Below are 17,938 nucleotides of genomic sequence, written 5' to 3'. Positions count from 1 at the left end.
GCGCTACATGTTTGTGAAGGCTTTTAGCTCCATTATGGCTCCAAGCGAGTGTTCAGCGCAGGTAATTTGATACTGGGATGCTTGAACCGGGCAGACAATCAGACTGGCACGGTGCCAGTATAAAGAGAGTTGACTATGATAGCAAGTTTCATTTTTGGAACACACTTGAAGGATCTTAAAAAATACTTTTTCTTTTCTTTGGTCCTTCCTCTGGTCTCCTGACGGCCTCAACGACTCTGGCTGGAAGTGTTCGGTTTAGGTGAACGGTATGGGATTTTTTTAATAGGTTTTAGGTGAACTAGTGAATACACACACGCACATACACATAACCACATACAAAATTAAAAAAAAAATAAAAATAAAAAAGAGGAATGATGATGACATGTCAAATCGGTAAAATTAGCAAATTAACAATACTGAGCTCTGCAGATTATTATTTTTTTTTTTAATAAAATACTTTTTCTCCTCTGTGCGGAAGTGCAAACAAGTTTTATAACGGTTTGTTTACTCATTTGCACCCAAAAATAAACAAATTAAATATTCACTTAGGATATTTTACCTAGTAATGTTTATCACTTTATTACTAATCGGCGTGAATAAAGTCTGTCTTTAAGTCTGGGCAGGGTACCGAATTGGAAATGAAATGCTCTTCTTGTTGGCTGTGGTAACCCCCGGCAACAGTTCCCCCGGAGACGAGCTTTGGCAAATCTCTATGGCCTGTTTAGCAAATTCCTAATTCGTGTCCCCTGAACAACACGGGCATAAAGCGCCGGCAGTTTATGGCCCTGAGCAGCGATGTTGCGGCGCCTTGTGTTTGACCAGAGATTAAGCAGATTGAAGCCCTTTGTGCTTGCCTCGGCTGTTTGTCCGTGATAAGTGTCCCACTGCAGGCCTTCACGTCTCAGCTGGGGGGGGGGGGGGGCTTTAGGCCAGGAACAGGACCGAGGCGAAGCCTTTTTGTGCCAGTTTGATGCCACACTCCGACATGAGGCATGATTTTAAATGGGAATTACAACATGGGAAGCATTTTTTTTTCATGTCATGTCATCATCATTGCTCTTTTATTTTTAAAAATTTTTTTGGTATGTGGGTGAGTATGTGTAAAAAAAAATATATATATAAAAAAAATAAAAATTTAATTCAAAATTAAATTAAAAAAAAATATAATAATAATAATAATTTTAAAAATGGGAAGCAGTTTTGCTCAAAGGTATCGCGACACCTGTGCTGAGGCTGAGCAAAATCCACCTGTTTTGATCCATCTCAGGGGGGGGGGGGGGGGGGGCGGCCACTTTGCTACTTGCTGTCGATTGAAAATGACATCACACTTGCTCAGGTAATGACCAATAATGGCTCAGCTTGCCAACGTCACATGACCAAACTCAGGAAAACAGGTGAGCCACGATTGGTCAGACAGTTCGTCTTCACAGCCAGTGGCAAAATGGCCGCCCCCGGACATTCAATGAGAACATATTTCGAGTACCTTCACATCGAATTGAAAAATCAAGGCTCATAAATCAAAATAGTACTAAAGATGGGTGATTTTATTTCCCCAATATCTTCCCGTTTTCCTGCCATTAAATATGCAGCATAGCACCAAGTTGCGAGTAGATACGAATAAAGCAAGAATCACCCGATTTTGAGCAGCGTCTTCCAAATCTCTCGGAACGGATGACACAAGTCTAATCCATAACGGAAACAATTCATTCAAATCATTTGGCTGATGACGCCAAGAAACAAATTCAAAAATGTCATTGCAGCCATTCTCATTATGCTTTTGTCAGGAAATGGACCCGTCTAATGATGAACGATTTTTTGGGAGAATATACAGTAATGTAATGAAGCTCCTGATCTGATTAAGGATTATAAAAAAAAAAAAAAAAAAGGAAAACCAAATCATTGTGCCTCGCGGACAGTCTGCGTATAAAATATATCTTAATGTCTAAAAGCTAAAAAGTCATGACAGATTTTTTTTTTTTTTTTTTTGCTGGAAGTGTTTTGTTGTTTTCATTGATTTGTAGCCGGTATGTCGTGATTAGTGATGCTGTGTGCGCAATTGGATTATTTGGATGATGTGGGCATGGACACACACGACACGAAGGTCACAAAAAACCAATGTGACCTTTGTCTCCCACCCTCCAGTGCATTAACCTATAACCTTTAACCTTCACTCCATTTGGGCTCTCGAGTGGCTCAGCATCAGATGCATTAAAAAAAAATAATAAATAAATAGGTCTGGGTTTAAAATGATCGATAATTTTTTCCCCATAAATTCCATAAAAAAAAGCCTCTCAGAATTCATTGTGTTCGTAAGTCGAATGACTACCTGCATGTCTAAATCTTTTCATTACAGTTTAGTCTATTGTGTTCACCGAGAAAAATTAAACAATGCCACTTTGCTGACATGGCAAAAAAATGTTTGTAGGTTCTTGCTCAGCCCCGCCCCCTCCACAAAAGAGAAGAAGAAAGTCAGCCGCCTCTGGCAAACTTTCAAAGTACCTCGTGTTGCTTTATGGTCGGTTTAGAGTGAGTCCCCCCCCCCCCCCCCCCCCCCCCCCCCCCCCCCCCCCCCCACCCCCCCCACCCACTCCCCCTCAGCCTCAGCACGATCAAAGATAAAGTAAATGTGGGGAAACATGCAATTAGCGTCTCAATCCGATCCATCCATTCTATTTTTACCCCGGCGCGTTTAAAACCCCACACGAGTTGAGGAGGTTTTTTTTTTTTTTTTTTTTCGCGCACAGCCGCGGAGATTGAAAGTGCCAGCTTTCAGTGTGTTGCTAAATTAATGAGGCTGCTCGCCACCCCTGGCAGCATCACACTCCGCCGCCACGCGTGCTCATGATACATTAAAGAGGGAGGGTCCTCAAAATCTCCACTCAAACAAAGTGTGAGAAAGGCACGCTGATGCAACAGGGGAGCGCGGGGGGTTGGTAGAAAAAAGAAAGGAGAGGAAGATAAAAGAAACGGATGTCATCGGAGGAGCAGAGGTTGCATTTGTTTACTTTTTATTTTTAGGAATCAGGATTATGCAAAAAAAGAGCAACTGGTTAACACATTTGTACAAAAACGTCTTGGGGGGGTGGATTGGAACCCAGATTTGAAATTCCGATTACCTTGAAAGAAAAAACACGATACTTATAAATAAATGCGGATTCTGAAGTACTTGTTGACCAGACGGTCATTACAGGGATGTGATTTTTCCAGCTAATTCGCGGAATTCCGCTTTTTTTATCTCCCCCCCCCCCCCCCCAAAAAAAAAAATCAGTTTTTTTTTTTTTTTTAGTAGTTCATTGTGTATGCACATGACTCCGAAGATAACATCTTCTGCTATAACAAAGACATTTGTGTTATGCTCTAATATGAGTTACTTTTCATTTGGTCATGATACAATTATTTGTTCATGAAATTTGAACTCTTCAACATTATTTATGTGTTAACTTAGTAATCACATTAGTTAGATATGATGTATTCTCAGTGATAGTTTTTAAAAGCAAAGGCAGTCCAATGTTTTTGAATGTGACTGATTTTGAGTTGACTAAAACTGCCATTTTATATGGGATAGTTCAATATACATTGAAAATTTATGCTGTTGTTTTGTCTATTTCTTTGTCATGTGAGTGCATTGAAAGTACTTAAAAACACGGAAAACCCATGAGCTCCGGGGGGGGCTTTTCCCCCTTGTCCCCCCCACCAGGGCACTGCCCTGGACCTAGCTGGGTGCCAGCGGCCCCCAGACCCCCGGCTAAATTTTCAGATAATTTCACTTTGGTCAAATCACATCCCTGTCATTATTATGTTTGTATCGTTTTCACATTCTGGTAAATCTCATAATGTTTTGGGTTGTAAGGTGAGGGTTTAGTAGGGTTTGAGTTTGGATTCGAGCTTCGAGCTATGCTGTTGTTAAGTGAGATCAGGTCAAGACCAAGTGAAAAGCGACGCGAGACTCAATCAAGAAGTAGACCGGGTTAAGGCCTGCATAATAACCCTCGGAGAATTCTAAAACATGAGAACTACCGAATAAGCAGCAGAATTAACCTCATTCCATACATATAAAATCACGTCAAACTAAAAACGTGGTATGAACGAGCAGTTGCTAAGCTACCAGAAACGTGGTCTGAAGAGTCAAGGTACTGTGTGAATTGCCGAGTACCTGGCGATTCAATTCGGAACACGATTCATAGGTCACGATTTGATTCGATACCGATTTAATCCCGATGCGAATCTATAAATTGATTATTGCGATTTATTTATTTTTTACTCAAATTTAGAAAATACTAATCAGTAAACTTGTACATGTACACTGTAAGATTTGTATAAAAAATATTTATTTTATCTGAAAATTCAGGCTTATAACTGCATTTAACAAACAGGTTGTTTCATGTTTGAACAGCACTGAAATAAAATATTACGGCGTAATGTTCCATTAACTCTTTGACTGCCAAAAACGTTAAATAACATTTAGTAAAATCCTATGGAGGAGTGCCAAAGACGTTAAAAGACGTTTTTTTTCAAAACAGCGGTGGAACTAACCATTTTCTATTGTTGATTACTCAAAAACGGAATAAGGTAGAAACAAACTTTTTTTTCTGATGAAAGATGAGGGTCCAATCTTTCATTTGGTAGTAGGTGTGTTTCCATAGTCCAAACACATAATTTTCTGTGGACCTTGAAAGATCAGTCAAAAATGCTTAAATCGGCTGGCACCCACAGCATCCCTTTTCTGAAAACGTCTGGCAGTCAAAGAGTTAATATAACATTCTTCCATGCTTAATGTGTGAATCCTAAACCCCTAAGTAAGACGTTTTGTTGAATATTCCCATAAAAAAAAAAATTATGTTTAAAAAATCGATTCGGCCGCATATCGAATCGATTCGAGAATTGCGGCGCTGTAATATCGCGATATTTTGCCGAATCGATTTTTTTCTAACACCCCTGCAAGGTACCATGATGACTAATGAAGCCGTCACTGCTGATTCCGAAAGAAGACCCAAGAGAGCCTAAAAATTGTCTTGTCTGAAAGATCAATCCGAGCTCAACACCACCAGAAAATAAATGCTAGCTAGCTCCGTGTGTGCGATTGGGCCTGGCCATAAGTCTGCAGTCTAGAAGGCACGATTTAAGGCAAATCAGCTCCTCTCTGTGCAGACTGAAACCAAGCATCTGTATTTCACTAGCTTTGCCAGTAGAAAGTATGGACTAATGAGTGTGTTCCATAGTTGAGATGGTAATTTAGCACGGTGTATTATTAATCAGAGTCTCGGCAGCCATTTGAACGCTCTCATAATAATGCCTCAGGCTCCTGCCGTAATGAGTCTTTTCCTACCGACTTTAGCGGTTGACGGCGAAGACACGACAGACGCTTACGGAATCAAAAGGCTTGTCTGGAAGTATGCGCGTGTGTGCGCGTGTTTCCACCGAGACAAGAGCGTGTTCTCCTCGAAAGCCATCAAAGGAAGAGCCAAAACGAGAGAGCCAATATGACGAGGATGTCAAATACTGTCCAGGGAAGCTGACGGGACTCCTGAACGCTGTTGTGTGTTTTTGCGGTCGGAGTCGCGATGATCGGTTGTGTAATTATTCTGTGTTGTGTGATCTGCCCTGCCGTAGTTAAATCTATCTTTCTTTTCATCCCAACACTTTTAGCCTGTCTTCTCTCGCAGATTTCATTACCTCTCCCAAGGAGGTTAGGTTTTCATTGATGTGGATTTGTTAGTATGAAAAACTCTTGATCTTTTTAACCTCTGTTTTTTCATCACTAAAGTGCCGGCATTCACTTTGTGTGACGCCCACCCCCCAATGAGGGAAGAAAATGCATTTATCAAATTAACAGCCATCACGGGGGGGGGGGGGGGGGGGTTGCACCGGAATCACCGCGCTCAAGTTCATTTAATATCTTGACGGGTATCGCCCCTCCCCCGCCACAGCTTTTCACTTTCACAACCAACTCCCACTGCTCGGTGCTAAATTGTCTTTAAATTGGATACTTAGGGGATAAAAGAACCTACTGTCACTCCTCGCTCACACACACACACACACACACACACACACACACACACACACACACACACAGTATATGCACTGTATGTGAACCCAATTTGAAGGCGCAGGGATGTAAATTACTGCCTCATTTTGGCTGGTAAATTGCCGGATTGTACGATGAAAACTGTTGTACATCCAGGATCCGAGCTTCATCTGTTTGTTAACTCTTTGACTGCCAGACGTTTTCAGAAAAGGGATGCCGTGGGTGCCAGCCGATTTAAGCATTTTTGACAGATCTTTCAAGGTCCACAGAAAATTATGTGTTTGGACTATGGAAACACACATACTACCGAATGAAAGATTGGACTCTCATCTTTCATCAGAAAAAAAGAGTTTGTTTCTACCTTATTCCGTTTTTCGGTAATCAACAATAGAAAATGGTTAGTTTCGCCTCCGTTTTGAAAAAAAAAAACGTCTTTTAACGTCTTTGGCACTCCTCCATAGGATTTTACTAAACGTTATTTAACGTTTTTAGCAGTCAAAGAGATAAGAGGAACCCTTTTGACAGTCATAGGGTTAATTATTCTTGTGGTGAATCTAGCGATTGTATTTTGGTGCCATTTGACTACCTTGATTGGCTATCGGTAAATTAAGCTTCTTTTTAGAGACTAGTGTTGTGGAATTTAGATGTCTCTGGGGTTGGTGAAGGATTCTGGTTGGTGGCCTGGTGGGTGGTGTCTGGTCGGTGCTGGATTTCATTTTTCTTTCCTTTCTTTGGTCCTTCCTCAGGTCTCCTTTTTTTTTTTTTTTTAATTTATTTTATTTTTTTTATTATTTTTTTTTTTTAACATTCGCACCTTCCATACACCAGTGTGAGCAGCACTGGAGGCAATGTGTGTGAAGTGCCTTGCCCAAGGACACGACGACACATGACTTGGGGAGAGTGGGGATCGAACAGCCGACCTTCTGGTTACTGAACGACTGTCTACACCCTGAGCCACGGCCGCCACTTCGTGAAGCACTTGCGCTATATTTTTTTGCTCATCTAGATGGTGCTTTTTAAATATAGAGATTCGATTTCTTTGGTCCTTCCTCGGGTCTCCTGACGGCCTCACGACTCTGGCTGGAAGTGTTCGGTTTAGGTGAACGGTATGGGATTTTTTTAATAGGTTTTAGGTGAACTAATGAATACACACACACTCGCACCCACATACAAAAAAAAAAAAAAAAAAGAACTGTACCACTGTGGTTGGGTGAGTGCATTAATGTGAGTGCTTATGTGCGTGTAAGGGGTTGCGCTATATTAGCAGTGTTAGGATGACAGGTTTCCTCCCAGAGTCCAATAAAGGTGACGGCGCCTAGAACAGATTTATGGCAGCCATGTTGAGTGCCTGAGGGCGTGGGTGACGGAGGAACCCCCTTGAGAGTCCCCCCCCCCCGTGCACCCCCACAACCCCCCACGTCTTTCAATTTCTCTCAAGCTTCATTTTCTCCATCTTCTCTTTGTTAATAATCATTTCCCCGCCGACGAGCCTTGCAAATTAGCAGCGGCGCCGGCTCGCGTTGTCTCCTTCTGCCGTCTTTCTGTTTACTTCCACTTCTTTTTTTTTCCCACCCTCCAGGCGACGGTTGTGTTTCTTTTGTGCGAAGGTCACAGCTCTCTTGATCTCAGTTGAACTCTGACAAGCCTTTAAATTGATGCTTATCTCATTTATCGCTTTACGCTAATGCACTTTTGTGAGTATGTATGTAACTATTTTGGCCGAGAGCCAAATACGATTGTAGCGCAACCAAAATAATAAAAAAAAAAGATCTTATTCAAGCTTTATCTTTATGAAGATAGTACTCTGAGAATGAAACTGTCGGCATCTTATGAATAATCACAGCTAGCTAGTAGCTCCAACTCAAATTTTTTGAGACACAATATTAATGGTATCACTGAGATACAGTATGTTGCTAACATTTAAAATGAATCTTATTCAAGATGCACCATATTATACATAACATAAATTTAAAATACTAATTTTTCTTTGTTTAAACTCGTTATCTTTTCTGAAGTAGCAGACAGCTGCTTTGGCTTGGCATGAAAAGCTGCTAGCTAGCTTTACTTAGTAATGAACAAATTGTTTGATTCAATCCAACAAAGAACACCAGTTACACTAGATACTGTAGGTATATGTTTTAGCAAAGTAACAGTCTTTTATATTAGTTTTAAGGGAATGGCCAGGATTAGCAGGCTAGCCGCAGCTAATTAGCCATCTAGCAGGCTAGCTGCGGCGCTAGATGGCTAATGCTAGACTAATCATTATCTTACTATGACTAGTTGTGGTTAAAGCATATGTTGAGCACAGATATGTATCACTGAGGAATCTGGTTACTATTTAAATTTATTAATCCCATGGTATAAAATGTGATATATTTTTTTTATCTAGTAAAGTAAAAAAAAAAGTAGCTATTTAACTCACTCATCAACAGATTGATTTGTTCTAACAAAGAACAGTTGGGTAAGTTTATAAATTGTTATATAACAAGATTGGATTTTTTTTGGGGGGGTGTCAGTTTAAGGGGACAACCTGTTTATATGGGTATTGCTAGGCTAACCATTAGCTAGCACCAACTAGCTGTAGCTACTATGTAAGTTAGGAACATATATTAATAGTATCATTGAAGACATGCAAATCTCAATTTCTGTCTGCATGCAGTACTTTGTTTTCCAAGCAAGAAGCTTTATTTATTTATTTATTTATTTTTATCTCTGGTGAAGTAGTTACAAACCCGTTGTGAACTATGCAACGATACAGGGCATCGTATTAGTGGGACGAAACCATAGGCCGGATTGTTTTGAGGGGAAAATGTATTGCCATGACAGTCATACTCCACCTATTCCCAGTGTGATTGTTGTTTGTCCACCTGCAGCAGGAAAAAAAAAAAGGCCTGTTCTCTCTCTCTCCCCAATGCTTTTTTTACCATGTAAACATTGTACAAGGAATGTGGGTGTGTATGGACGTCGGTACACTGCTTTTATTTTTGTGCTTCGACGCAGAATTTGGCTCGTACCTTTCGGAAGAAATCAATGCCTTGGCGGTCTTTCATGCAATCTCTGTTGGGAATCTGTGTGTGTGTTTTTTTTTTTGCTCTCTAGGCTTTTCTGTTACATCTGTGGGGGGGGGGCTGTTCGGAAGATGTGGGAGGAGGGGAATGTAAGGAAGATAATGTGCTGTGAGGAGCATGAGGATGCCAGCTGTATAATGCCGCAAACATCAGAGGATACTCGGGCGGTTTCATAGCAAGGGAAACAACAACACGAGGGATCAAATCAAAGATATATTGTGCATGCGTCGACGCTTAAACATGCAGACATGCGGCGTGAGAGATGAATGGTTGACTCGAGGCGGCGTTAGAGGAAGCTTTAGGGGAGAAATGAGGTCAGACGTGGACAGACTGAAGCCTAGCGTTTTCCTGGCGAAGGTCAGTTACTCAGTTTACATGCTCATATTTTCGGCATGTCGAGTAATACATTGCAGGTTAAAAAGAAGCAGAGGTGCTAAGAAGAACAAAGTCATCTGGCAAGGCTGATCTTTAAGATAGTAAATTACTCCCTCTAAGCGTTGGGTTTAGTACTACAGCAGGAAACGGCTAAGTGTTGCTATTAAAACTAAAAAAGAAGAAAAAGAAAAATACAAATACGAATGTGTTCTCATAGTACATACCAGCATTTTGTCAAGTAGTTTTGTGTTATTTTTGCTTTCTAAGGAAATCATTTATCTACAAATTTTCTTTTGCCTGCTTCTTGTTCTTTATATCATATATATGTAAAATAAATGAAAATTACATTGGATTTTTTTTTTTTAAATATCTCTTTGACTGCCAAAAACGTTAAATAACGTTTAGTAAAATCCTATGGAGGAGTGCCAAAGACGTTAAAAGACGTTTGTTTCAAAACAGAGGTGAAACTAACCATTTTCTATTGTTGATTACTGAAAAACGGAATAAGGTAGAAACAAACTTTTTTTTCCTGATGAAAGATGAGAGTCCAATCTTTCATTTGGTAGTATGTGTGTTTCCATAGTCCAAACACATAATTTTCTGTGGACCTTGAAAGATCAGTCAAAATGCTTAAATCGGCTGGCACCCACGGCATCCCTTTTCTGAAAACGTCTGGCAGCCAAAGAGTTAATGTACATCTTATTATTCAGAAAACACTAATTTTAATTTTATTCTGAATTTCCCCCTTAAATAACAACAAATACATACTTAAAATAAAAATCTTTTTTTTTTCTGAATAAAAAAGAAGAAAACAAAGATATTTTCCCCACAACAAAATCTCATTTTTTTCCCCATTTATTATCTTTCTCAAACACTTTTTCTATAATTACTTTTCTCTTCATTAGATATTAAATATTGGAGGGATTTTAGAGTGACAAGCTTTTCATTGGACAGCAGTCTTATGCTACGTCCGTCAATACAAAAGCAAATTCATTGATCTTAATTTGTTTACGTAAAGAAACTTCTGGGTGGCGTTCTCACTAGTCAAAGACAAAAAAAGTCTATAGTGTGTTTGGCTTTTTCTCGTTTCCCTGGAGAGGCACATAAATATTCCTCCACTGTTATTTAGTCAACAGCGCCATGATTCACTTGTCACTATTTCTTTCCATATTTAATTGACACTCGGGCTTTATTATTCACGGTTGTGGTTCAAGCTTTCATTTTGTGCTGCTTTAAAACCAAGAGGTGGTCACTGGCTGAAAAAAAAAAAAAATGTTGTGTGGATGCTCTGTTTTTGGCCTGCGGGCACTAAAAGGCATTCCACTCAAAAACACACACACACACACAGCCTCAATGTGTCCCGTGAGTAAATTTTTCCAAAACGGCTAGGTGGATGGAATATGAAGTTGTACTGCTATTTTGGAGAAACGGCAATAGGCGGATATTTCCAGACCCACATTCATGTTTTATAAATTCCACTAGTTAGTTCTAAAACCACAATTTCAATTTAAATAACATGTTATTCTCAGAGTCGTGAGAAGCAATGCTAGCACTCCTGCGCATATAGTTTATATAAACAACAATCGAATGAACAATTAGTACTAGTCTGTTTGGTTTGGTTGGGTTGTGGTTCGAGGCTAACTGCACACAGCCTCTATGTTGGTCCTGCATGGCAGACCTAGTGGGCAGACACCACCCACAGCCAGTTGCGTTTTGGACCAAACATTGGGTGGGCTGAAGGTCACATGTCCCCTGGACACACACATTGTTTTTGTGTGTCTTTTGGGTACCCGACATTAAGGAGGCGGAGTCATTCTTTGGCCAAGCTCTGCGTTGGTGGCTCTTTCCTTGCATCCTTATGACTCTGTGTCCTTGAATAATACACTTAGGGGACATTTTGAACTGAAAACGGACAAAAATGGTGTTGTTTGGGCCCTTGGTTTGTCAAATGTAAAGAGGACGTTTGTTCAGCCCTTGCGTTAGAGGACGTACGTGTTAAATGTTTTCTTTGGGCTTTACAGTACTCAGTCAAACAGAACTTACAGTACTTGAACTTTAATTTGTGCTTCTTCCCCTCAAAGTGTTTATTTACATATTCACTGAGTAGGATAACTTGAGTTCACAGACAAGTAAGGCTATTCAGAAGACAAATGATCATTTGTGCGGCGTTTCTAAAACACTACCAACTACTGGTGTTGTATGCGTATTTCACTGCGTGAACAGGTTTTGACAACATTGACATCGTGACGTAAAACTTGGTAATTTTTATGGTGCTGTAATGTTCAAGACGCTCAGCATTTCTTCCAGCTGCCAATATTTTTGATTTTATTTTTTTTACTGCTATTTGTTAAGGCAAAGAGTACTAAGACTCATAAAACATTGTGAATGTGAGACGCATGTGGCAACGAGGGAATCCTAAAATCTTTGAAGATCAAGTCATTTTCAGTTGTTACGCTGGGTTCTTTTCTTGGTGTACCAAAGTCCGGTCATTTGAGATTTTGAGGCCATAAATGGTACGCAATGAACTAGTTGGCACAATGGTGTGTTTTGTTTATTTAATTACCGTGACGTCGAAGAGTTTTTTATACAAATATTGACAGTGCTACTACTGTATGAGTTTTCTACTCAGCGTAGATAATAGACTACATTTTGTTCTGACTTATGTACAAATAAACTGAGAACTGTATTAAGAGTGGTCGAGATGGAATTTCCCGCTCGCCTTGATTTTTTATCAGTGAAGCGTAAATCTTAACCGTTACCTTGGTTCCAATCCAATTTTGGATTTCCTTAGCTTGTTGAAGGTCTGCGCTCTACTTAGTTCTTCTTATCTGCGTAGTGTTTATGTGATTAGTCAGCGCATGGGCGGCCTGGCCAGATTTTATGAGAAGTGATGCTTTGTTGAAAGTAGAGTAGTGGGGAGGCGGTGAGCAAAATATTGTCGGTGACTCTCTCAAGGATACTTGAAGTCTTCCCCTCAGCTGTTACACACCGCATTCCCAGAACTGCTGACTCTCGCCTCCTGGAGTTTGGAACTGTTTAAACACGGCAAAAAACGTGTTTTTTTTATATATATATATTTGTGTGGAAGCACACCAAGCCACAACATTGAGCTCCAGCGAGGATAGTTGTGACACAGTAAAAAGTGTGTAGAGGTTGTAGTTTGTTCTGCTTCCAGCTCAATTATCTTTTGTTTTTCTTGCCTATTTTTCTTTGTACTAGCGGAATGCTTATTTTCATGCAGAGAAAACATGCCGAAGGAGTTTAGAGGCAAGTTTTCCTCAACAAACGGAGCTCACTCAAGGTTGAGGTTATTTGAACTACCTTGTCCTTGACCCACTTTGCAGTTGGTCTTTGCACGTTCTGCTCTCAAAAGCTTCTCAAGGCTTTTACATGTTCATATGGAAACAACTACAATCGGTCTGTCGCCAAGGCTAACCTGTTTCTGTTTGTCCTTCCATATGTTAAGCCCGTATCCCACTGAAGGGCGAACGTTTGCGACGCTAGCGAATGTTGATTTTACCTCACAGTTTGTCAGGTTTCCTAAACGCTTTCTAAACAGTCTTAAAGGTTCTCCAAACAGTCTTAATTGTTCTCTAATCAGTCTTAAGGGTTCTCTAAACAGTCTTGTTTTTTCTTGTCACAAGGCCCCTTGCCACAAGAGAAACTTTTAAAACTCTAGGCGAACGTTGAACGAACCCGGGAGCGCGCATTCTGTACCTTGCGCCCTTCAGCGGAATACGGGCTTTAGCCATTGTCAAAAAGGGCAAAAAATGTCTAACAAAAGTGTTTATTATGAACTGCAGTTTTTACAAACAGACCGTAACTCCTGCCTCATGTTTTACAGCTTTATTATTTACTTTTCCCTTCTATATACTTAGCAAGGTTTGTTTCTTGTTTGTGTCCAATGACAGATGGCCATTACACCGGAACTCCGCCGTCTTACGGCTACGACGCGGACCGCGCAGAAGAGCAGCGCAGGCACCACGACATCCTGCCGTACATCGACGACTCGCCTTCTTCTTCACCTCACTTGAGCTCCAAGAGCCGAAGTAGTCGGGACACCCTCTCCTCGGGGTCGCTGGAGTCCTCCAAGTCGGTCAGTGTGTAACTTAGTGTTTCCCGATTTGATTAACTCGGCTTCAGGTTCAGTTGCCGTGAACCTCAATATGTCACTTTGTTTCCCTGTGTACAATTGCCTGGTTTATCATACTGGATTTTTTTAATGATTTGTAGGGATCCTTACCATGATTGAAGCCATTTTACTTGGTTTGTTGTCTAGAGTCCAGAAAGTAAAAACCCTGCCACAGATTGGCTTTAGCCACAGGTGCTTCTACTTAACTGACAGGTAAACGAGCTCGTAGAAGCACCTGTGGCTAAAGTCAAACCGTTTTAGGGTTTGTTCTCTCTGGACCTGGATTCCCCAACCCTGTTGCTGTCACACGTTTTTTTTTTGTTGGGGGGGTTTACCATGTGAAATTGATACCAGAGGGGAAAGACTAAGTTTAATATCAATCAACTGATCACAAGGATGTGATTTTTCCGCTAATTCGCGGAATTCCGCTTTTTTTATCTCCCCCCCAAAAAAAAAATTCCGATTTTTATTTTATTTTTTTATTTTATTTTTTTTAGTAGTAGTAGTTCATTGTGTATGCACATGACTCCGACAGATAACATCTTCTGCTATAACAAAGACATTTGTGGTATGCTCTAATATGAGTTACTTTTCATTTGGTCATGATACAATTATTTGTTCATGAAATTTGAACTCTTCAACATTATTTATGTGTTAACTTAGTAATCACATTAGTTAGATATGATGATATTCTCAGTGATAGTTTTCAAAAGCAAAGGCAGTCCAATGTTTTTGAATGTGACTGATTTTGAGTTGACTAAAACTGCCATTTTATATGGGATAGTTCAATATACATTGAAAATTTATGCTGTTGTTTTGTCTATTTCTTTGTCATGTGAGTGCATTGAAAGTGCCAGCGGCCCCCAGACCCCCGGCTAAATTTTCAGATAATTTCACTTTGGTCAAATCACATCCCTGTGATCAGGACTAGTTAAAATAGATCTTTGACATCTATAGCCGTCAATGGCAATGAATGAGCGCCCTGTGATATCCAGATTACTGAGAGCTAAACCCTGTAGCCGTTTAACTGTACAGTTTTGTGTTGGCTTCCTCTTAAATTATAATAATTGTCAGCACTTTGACCTCAATACATTCAGGAAGTAGGCTAATCTATTTTTACAGGAATCCATTCCCATCAAAAAGCTATAAATTGGCAAGGAATCGAATCTGCCATTTGGGAAGGTTGCTGTCTGACTTGAGTCTCGGGAGCTGTCATGTGCAGATGGAAGTCATCCCTTCTCAGAGGCGGGCACGATGAGCACATTTACGGCTGTCTCTGTTTCATGTCCCAGAGAGAAAACCATCCTTGACATTTGTTGAAAAGGTTGCTAAGGAAATGTATCTTAATGCTAGATCAGCATACATTACAAACACGAAAGTACTTACTATTTATCTTGGGAAAATTTATTTGTCTCTCATATGACTTTGGGGTTTGATTTAATCATTCCCAAACGAGCGCGAGCTTCCTTAAAGATGGAGGGGTGTCATGGGAGATTGGAAAAGGCTAATAGCGCATCTCTCTAGCGTGCCCTTGGAAGAAGTAATCGCATCAGTGGTCATGAAGCAATATCAGTGACGCCGCCCCACTGTCAGCCTCCGCTGGCTTTTCAGGCGGCAAACTTGATTGATGTCTCGCTTCTGCCAATAAATGATGAGTCTGAGTGCAGTCCAACTTTGACCCGTCTCGTGTTTTCTAGCGTGTGTGTAAAAGCACGCAGTGAGATTTTGTAGAGGGATTTAGCCTACATAGCAATAAAAAAAAATCCATCAGATGGAATTCCCACTGTAGCCTGACACTCTTTCAGCCAGTGCCATGAGAGTGGAGTTAGCACACCCTTGATTTGCCCTTGTGCAGACGCCACCCACGCCTCCCCACCAGGATGCTTCTCAAACTGAGTCAGAGCAAGCAAGCTGCGATTGGCTGGTTGAGTTGAGCCTTTATGACGTCATTGTGATGAGTCATCAACTGATCTGAAATAGTACTCGTGTCATTTTTAACTGTGGTTCCCCCTCCTCGCCATAATCTGAGAGAAAAACCGTGGTCAGGTGGTCTATATAGTCTCAGTTGTGTTTTTATTCAGTTTTAATTTAAAAAGTGTGCATATTTCATGATGACGCCAGGTAACATTTAAAGCATGAATCATTTTCCTCCATTATGAAAGGTGGACACTCAGAAATAGAAGACAGTTTCAAATCAATGAATTAATGTGACAGACAAATCTTATCTGTTTATTCAAGCAGCTCATCAACTATTCGACTAGTCAGTACAACCCCTCCTGCCTAGTTAGCATTGCAGTTAGCATCCTATCCTAGCATCGGCAGTATTTTCGTACACATCTGCTCCCGAACAGCCTTTCCAACATCCACTGTAAAATATGTGGTGCATATGAAATTATATAAGCAGAAGTAATGCCACGTTGAGGAAAATATCACCACTACAGCTGGCTCCGTGACGGCTCCATTACAGAGCAGACACGCCAAAAGAGATGGGAAGCAATCTCGTTAGGGATTTCAACCAAGCACGGGTTGTCAGAAGAGGGATGCTAAACAGCTTAGACTACAAGAAATAGAAATTTTGAACGGTTAATAAAGTGCATAACGGGGCATGGGTTGCAATTTGAGTGTTTATCGGAGCTGACGTTCTCCTGCACTCTGCGGGAAACGGAGGCAGAGGTTGCGAATAATGTTATTACAATCGATGCTGGTCAGTTTCCAAATGCGCCTCCTGAGCTGAAGCTGCTGTGCACAGCACATTTGAATACATTGCCTGGATTGAATATGGTGAAAGATACTAATTGATTTTTTTTTTTAAACATTATTTGTAATTAGATGGTAGACAATTTGTATTATTTTGATTACTGTGTATGTCACATTTTTAAATTACGGTATATTCTTTTTCACTTAACCATCCATCTAGGGCTGGGCCATATGGTCTAAAATTCTTATCACAGTTTAAATTGATTGATGGCAATGGTATATATCACATTATGAACATAAGTGTAAAAATGATAATGGCGGTATTTATTAATTGGTTTTGTAGTCACTTAGCTAAGCTAAGATATTAGCTTTGATATAACCATAAGATTGTCTAGATGTCAAAGCTCAAAATGAATAATTTACCTATCAATTTGTTTTTTTAAGTTAATTACTCTGCTGTAATGCAGCTCTTCTGTAAAAAAATTTTTAGTGTACCACTTTTTCTGGTGTTTTGCTAGTCTGCCTTTCACAATAGCTTAGTGGTTAGCATGGCTTCTCTATCTTCTCCTGTTATTTCTTCTTACCGCGTCCATCGCATGATTAGCTACTCCTCGTCCTTCTTGAGAGATAACGATACTTGTCAGGAGTGTAAGCTTATTCGCCACCATGAAAGCGAGGATTAGTAACTTAGAGGAGAGGATAATGTTTGGCCGTGCCTGCTAGCAAGCCGCAGCTCAGAGTGAGTTAGCTTAGCGCCTACAATTCCCCCCCTAGTAGTTCCAGGCAGCGACTCCAGCACCCGTTGTCAGATGTGCTTGAAGCTATTTTCACACTGAGGGAGACGTCGTCAACAAGCGATATCGTGATTGTTCAGTAGAGTCCAAATCTGTTTTGTAAGCCAAATTTATTCCACCTACCCGCATATACGATATACCCCTAAAGTGAAAACATTGACACACAAACCTAAATATAAACCAATATTGTGGTTTATTATACCATGATGATGAAGAAACCACAGCGTGAAGTGAGAGATAAGATTCATTAGCGTTGAGGTCAATGAATAAAATATATGTCTGGAAACGTGGGTATATCCTCGTCTGGCCCCCTTCTTTGTTATCACGCTTCCTTGTGGCTGGATATTCCCTCCCTGCGCTCACTCCGGATCTTCTCAATGCTTCGAGTGGACTCTTGTGTTCCTTTTCCAGTTGTTGCAGTTCTGTTGAGGTAATCTCATATATTGCGCTAGCTGACTAGCTTAGCAAGGCTTACATTCATTTTTCACAGAGTCACATGGTTTTGGTACCATATATATATAATATATTTACCCTTCACTTAAGGAAAGAATAACAAAGAGAATGGGGCAAAAAATGACTATATGAAGCCGTCATAGCTAATGTAAACTGAGAAAGAGTGGCGGATGATTTCATTTAACTTAAACTCTACATTAGCCGTTCTTGAATTTATTGCACCGCACAACACACCAAAAAAATGCTTCTGTCTCCGAGTGCTATTGTAATGAACAGCCCGTATCGAGCGGTGAAAGCTTGCTAGGGTGTGTGTACGTAGTGAATGTTGTTTTTTTGTGTCAGGGTTCGTTCAAAGTTGCAAATAAGTTTGCCAGGCGTCCGTTATTGAAGACTT

At 40.4% G+C, this 17,938-nt stretch overlaps 1 protein-coding gene and 1 long non-coding RNA gene across 2 annotated transcripts in view; one reads left to right on the top strand and one right to left on the bottom strand.

Annotated features, from left to right (window-relative positions):
- bcr (BCR activator of RhoGEF and GTPase) overlaps positions 1-17,938 on the top strand; it is an 86,795-nt gene that overhangs the window by 35,688 nt on the left and 33,169 nt on the right. Inside the window, exon 2 of the mRNA XM_077585408.1 lies at positions 13,380-13,564. Coding sequence (XP_077441534.1) covers positions 13,380-13,564 — 185 coding nt within the window. The remainder of the gene's footprint in view (positions 1-13,379; positions 13,565-17,938) is intronic.
- On the bottom strand, positions 13,300-13,787 carry LOC144063666 (uncharacterized). Its single transcript, XR_013296618.1, has 2 exons — positions 13,712-13,787; positions 13,300-13,650 (listed from the first exon to the last, which is right to left on the bottom strand). It is a non-coding gene; the product is annotated as an uncharacterized LOC144063666 (long non-coding RNA).

This window comes from Vanacampus margaritifer, chromosome 14 (genome assembly GCF_051991255.1).
Source record: "Vanacampus margaritifer isolate UIUO_Vmar chromosome 14, RoL_Vmar_1.0, whole genome shotgun sequence".
NCBI classification, from domain to species: domain Eukaryota; kingdom Metazoa; phylum Chordata; class Actinopteri; order Syngnathiformes; family Syngnathidae; genus Vanacampus; species Vanacampus margaritifer.
The sequence above is the reverse complement of the archived record's forward strand: the minus strand, read 5'-3'. Positions and strand labels throughout refer to the sequence as shown.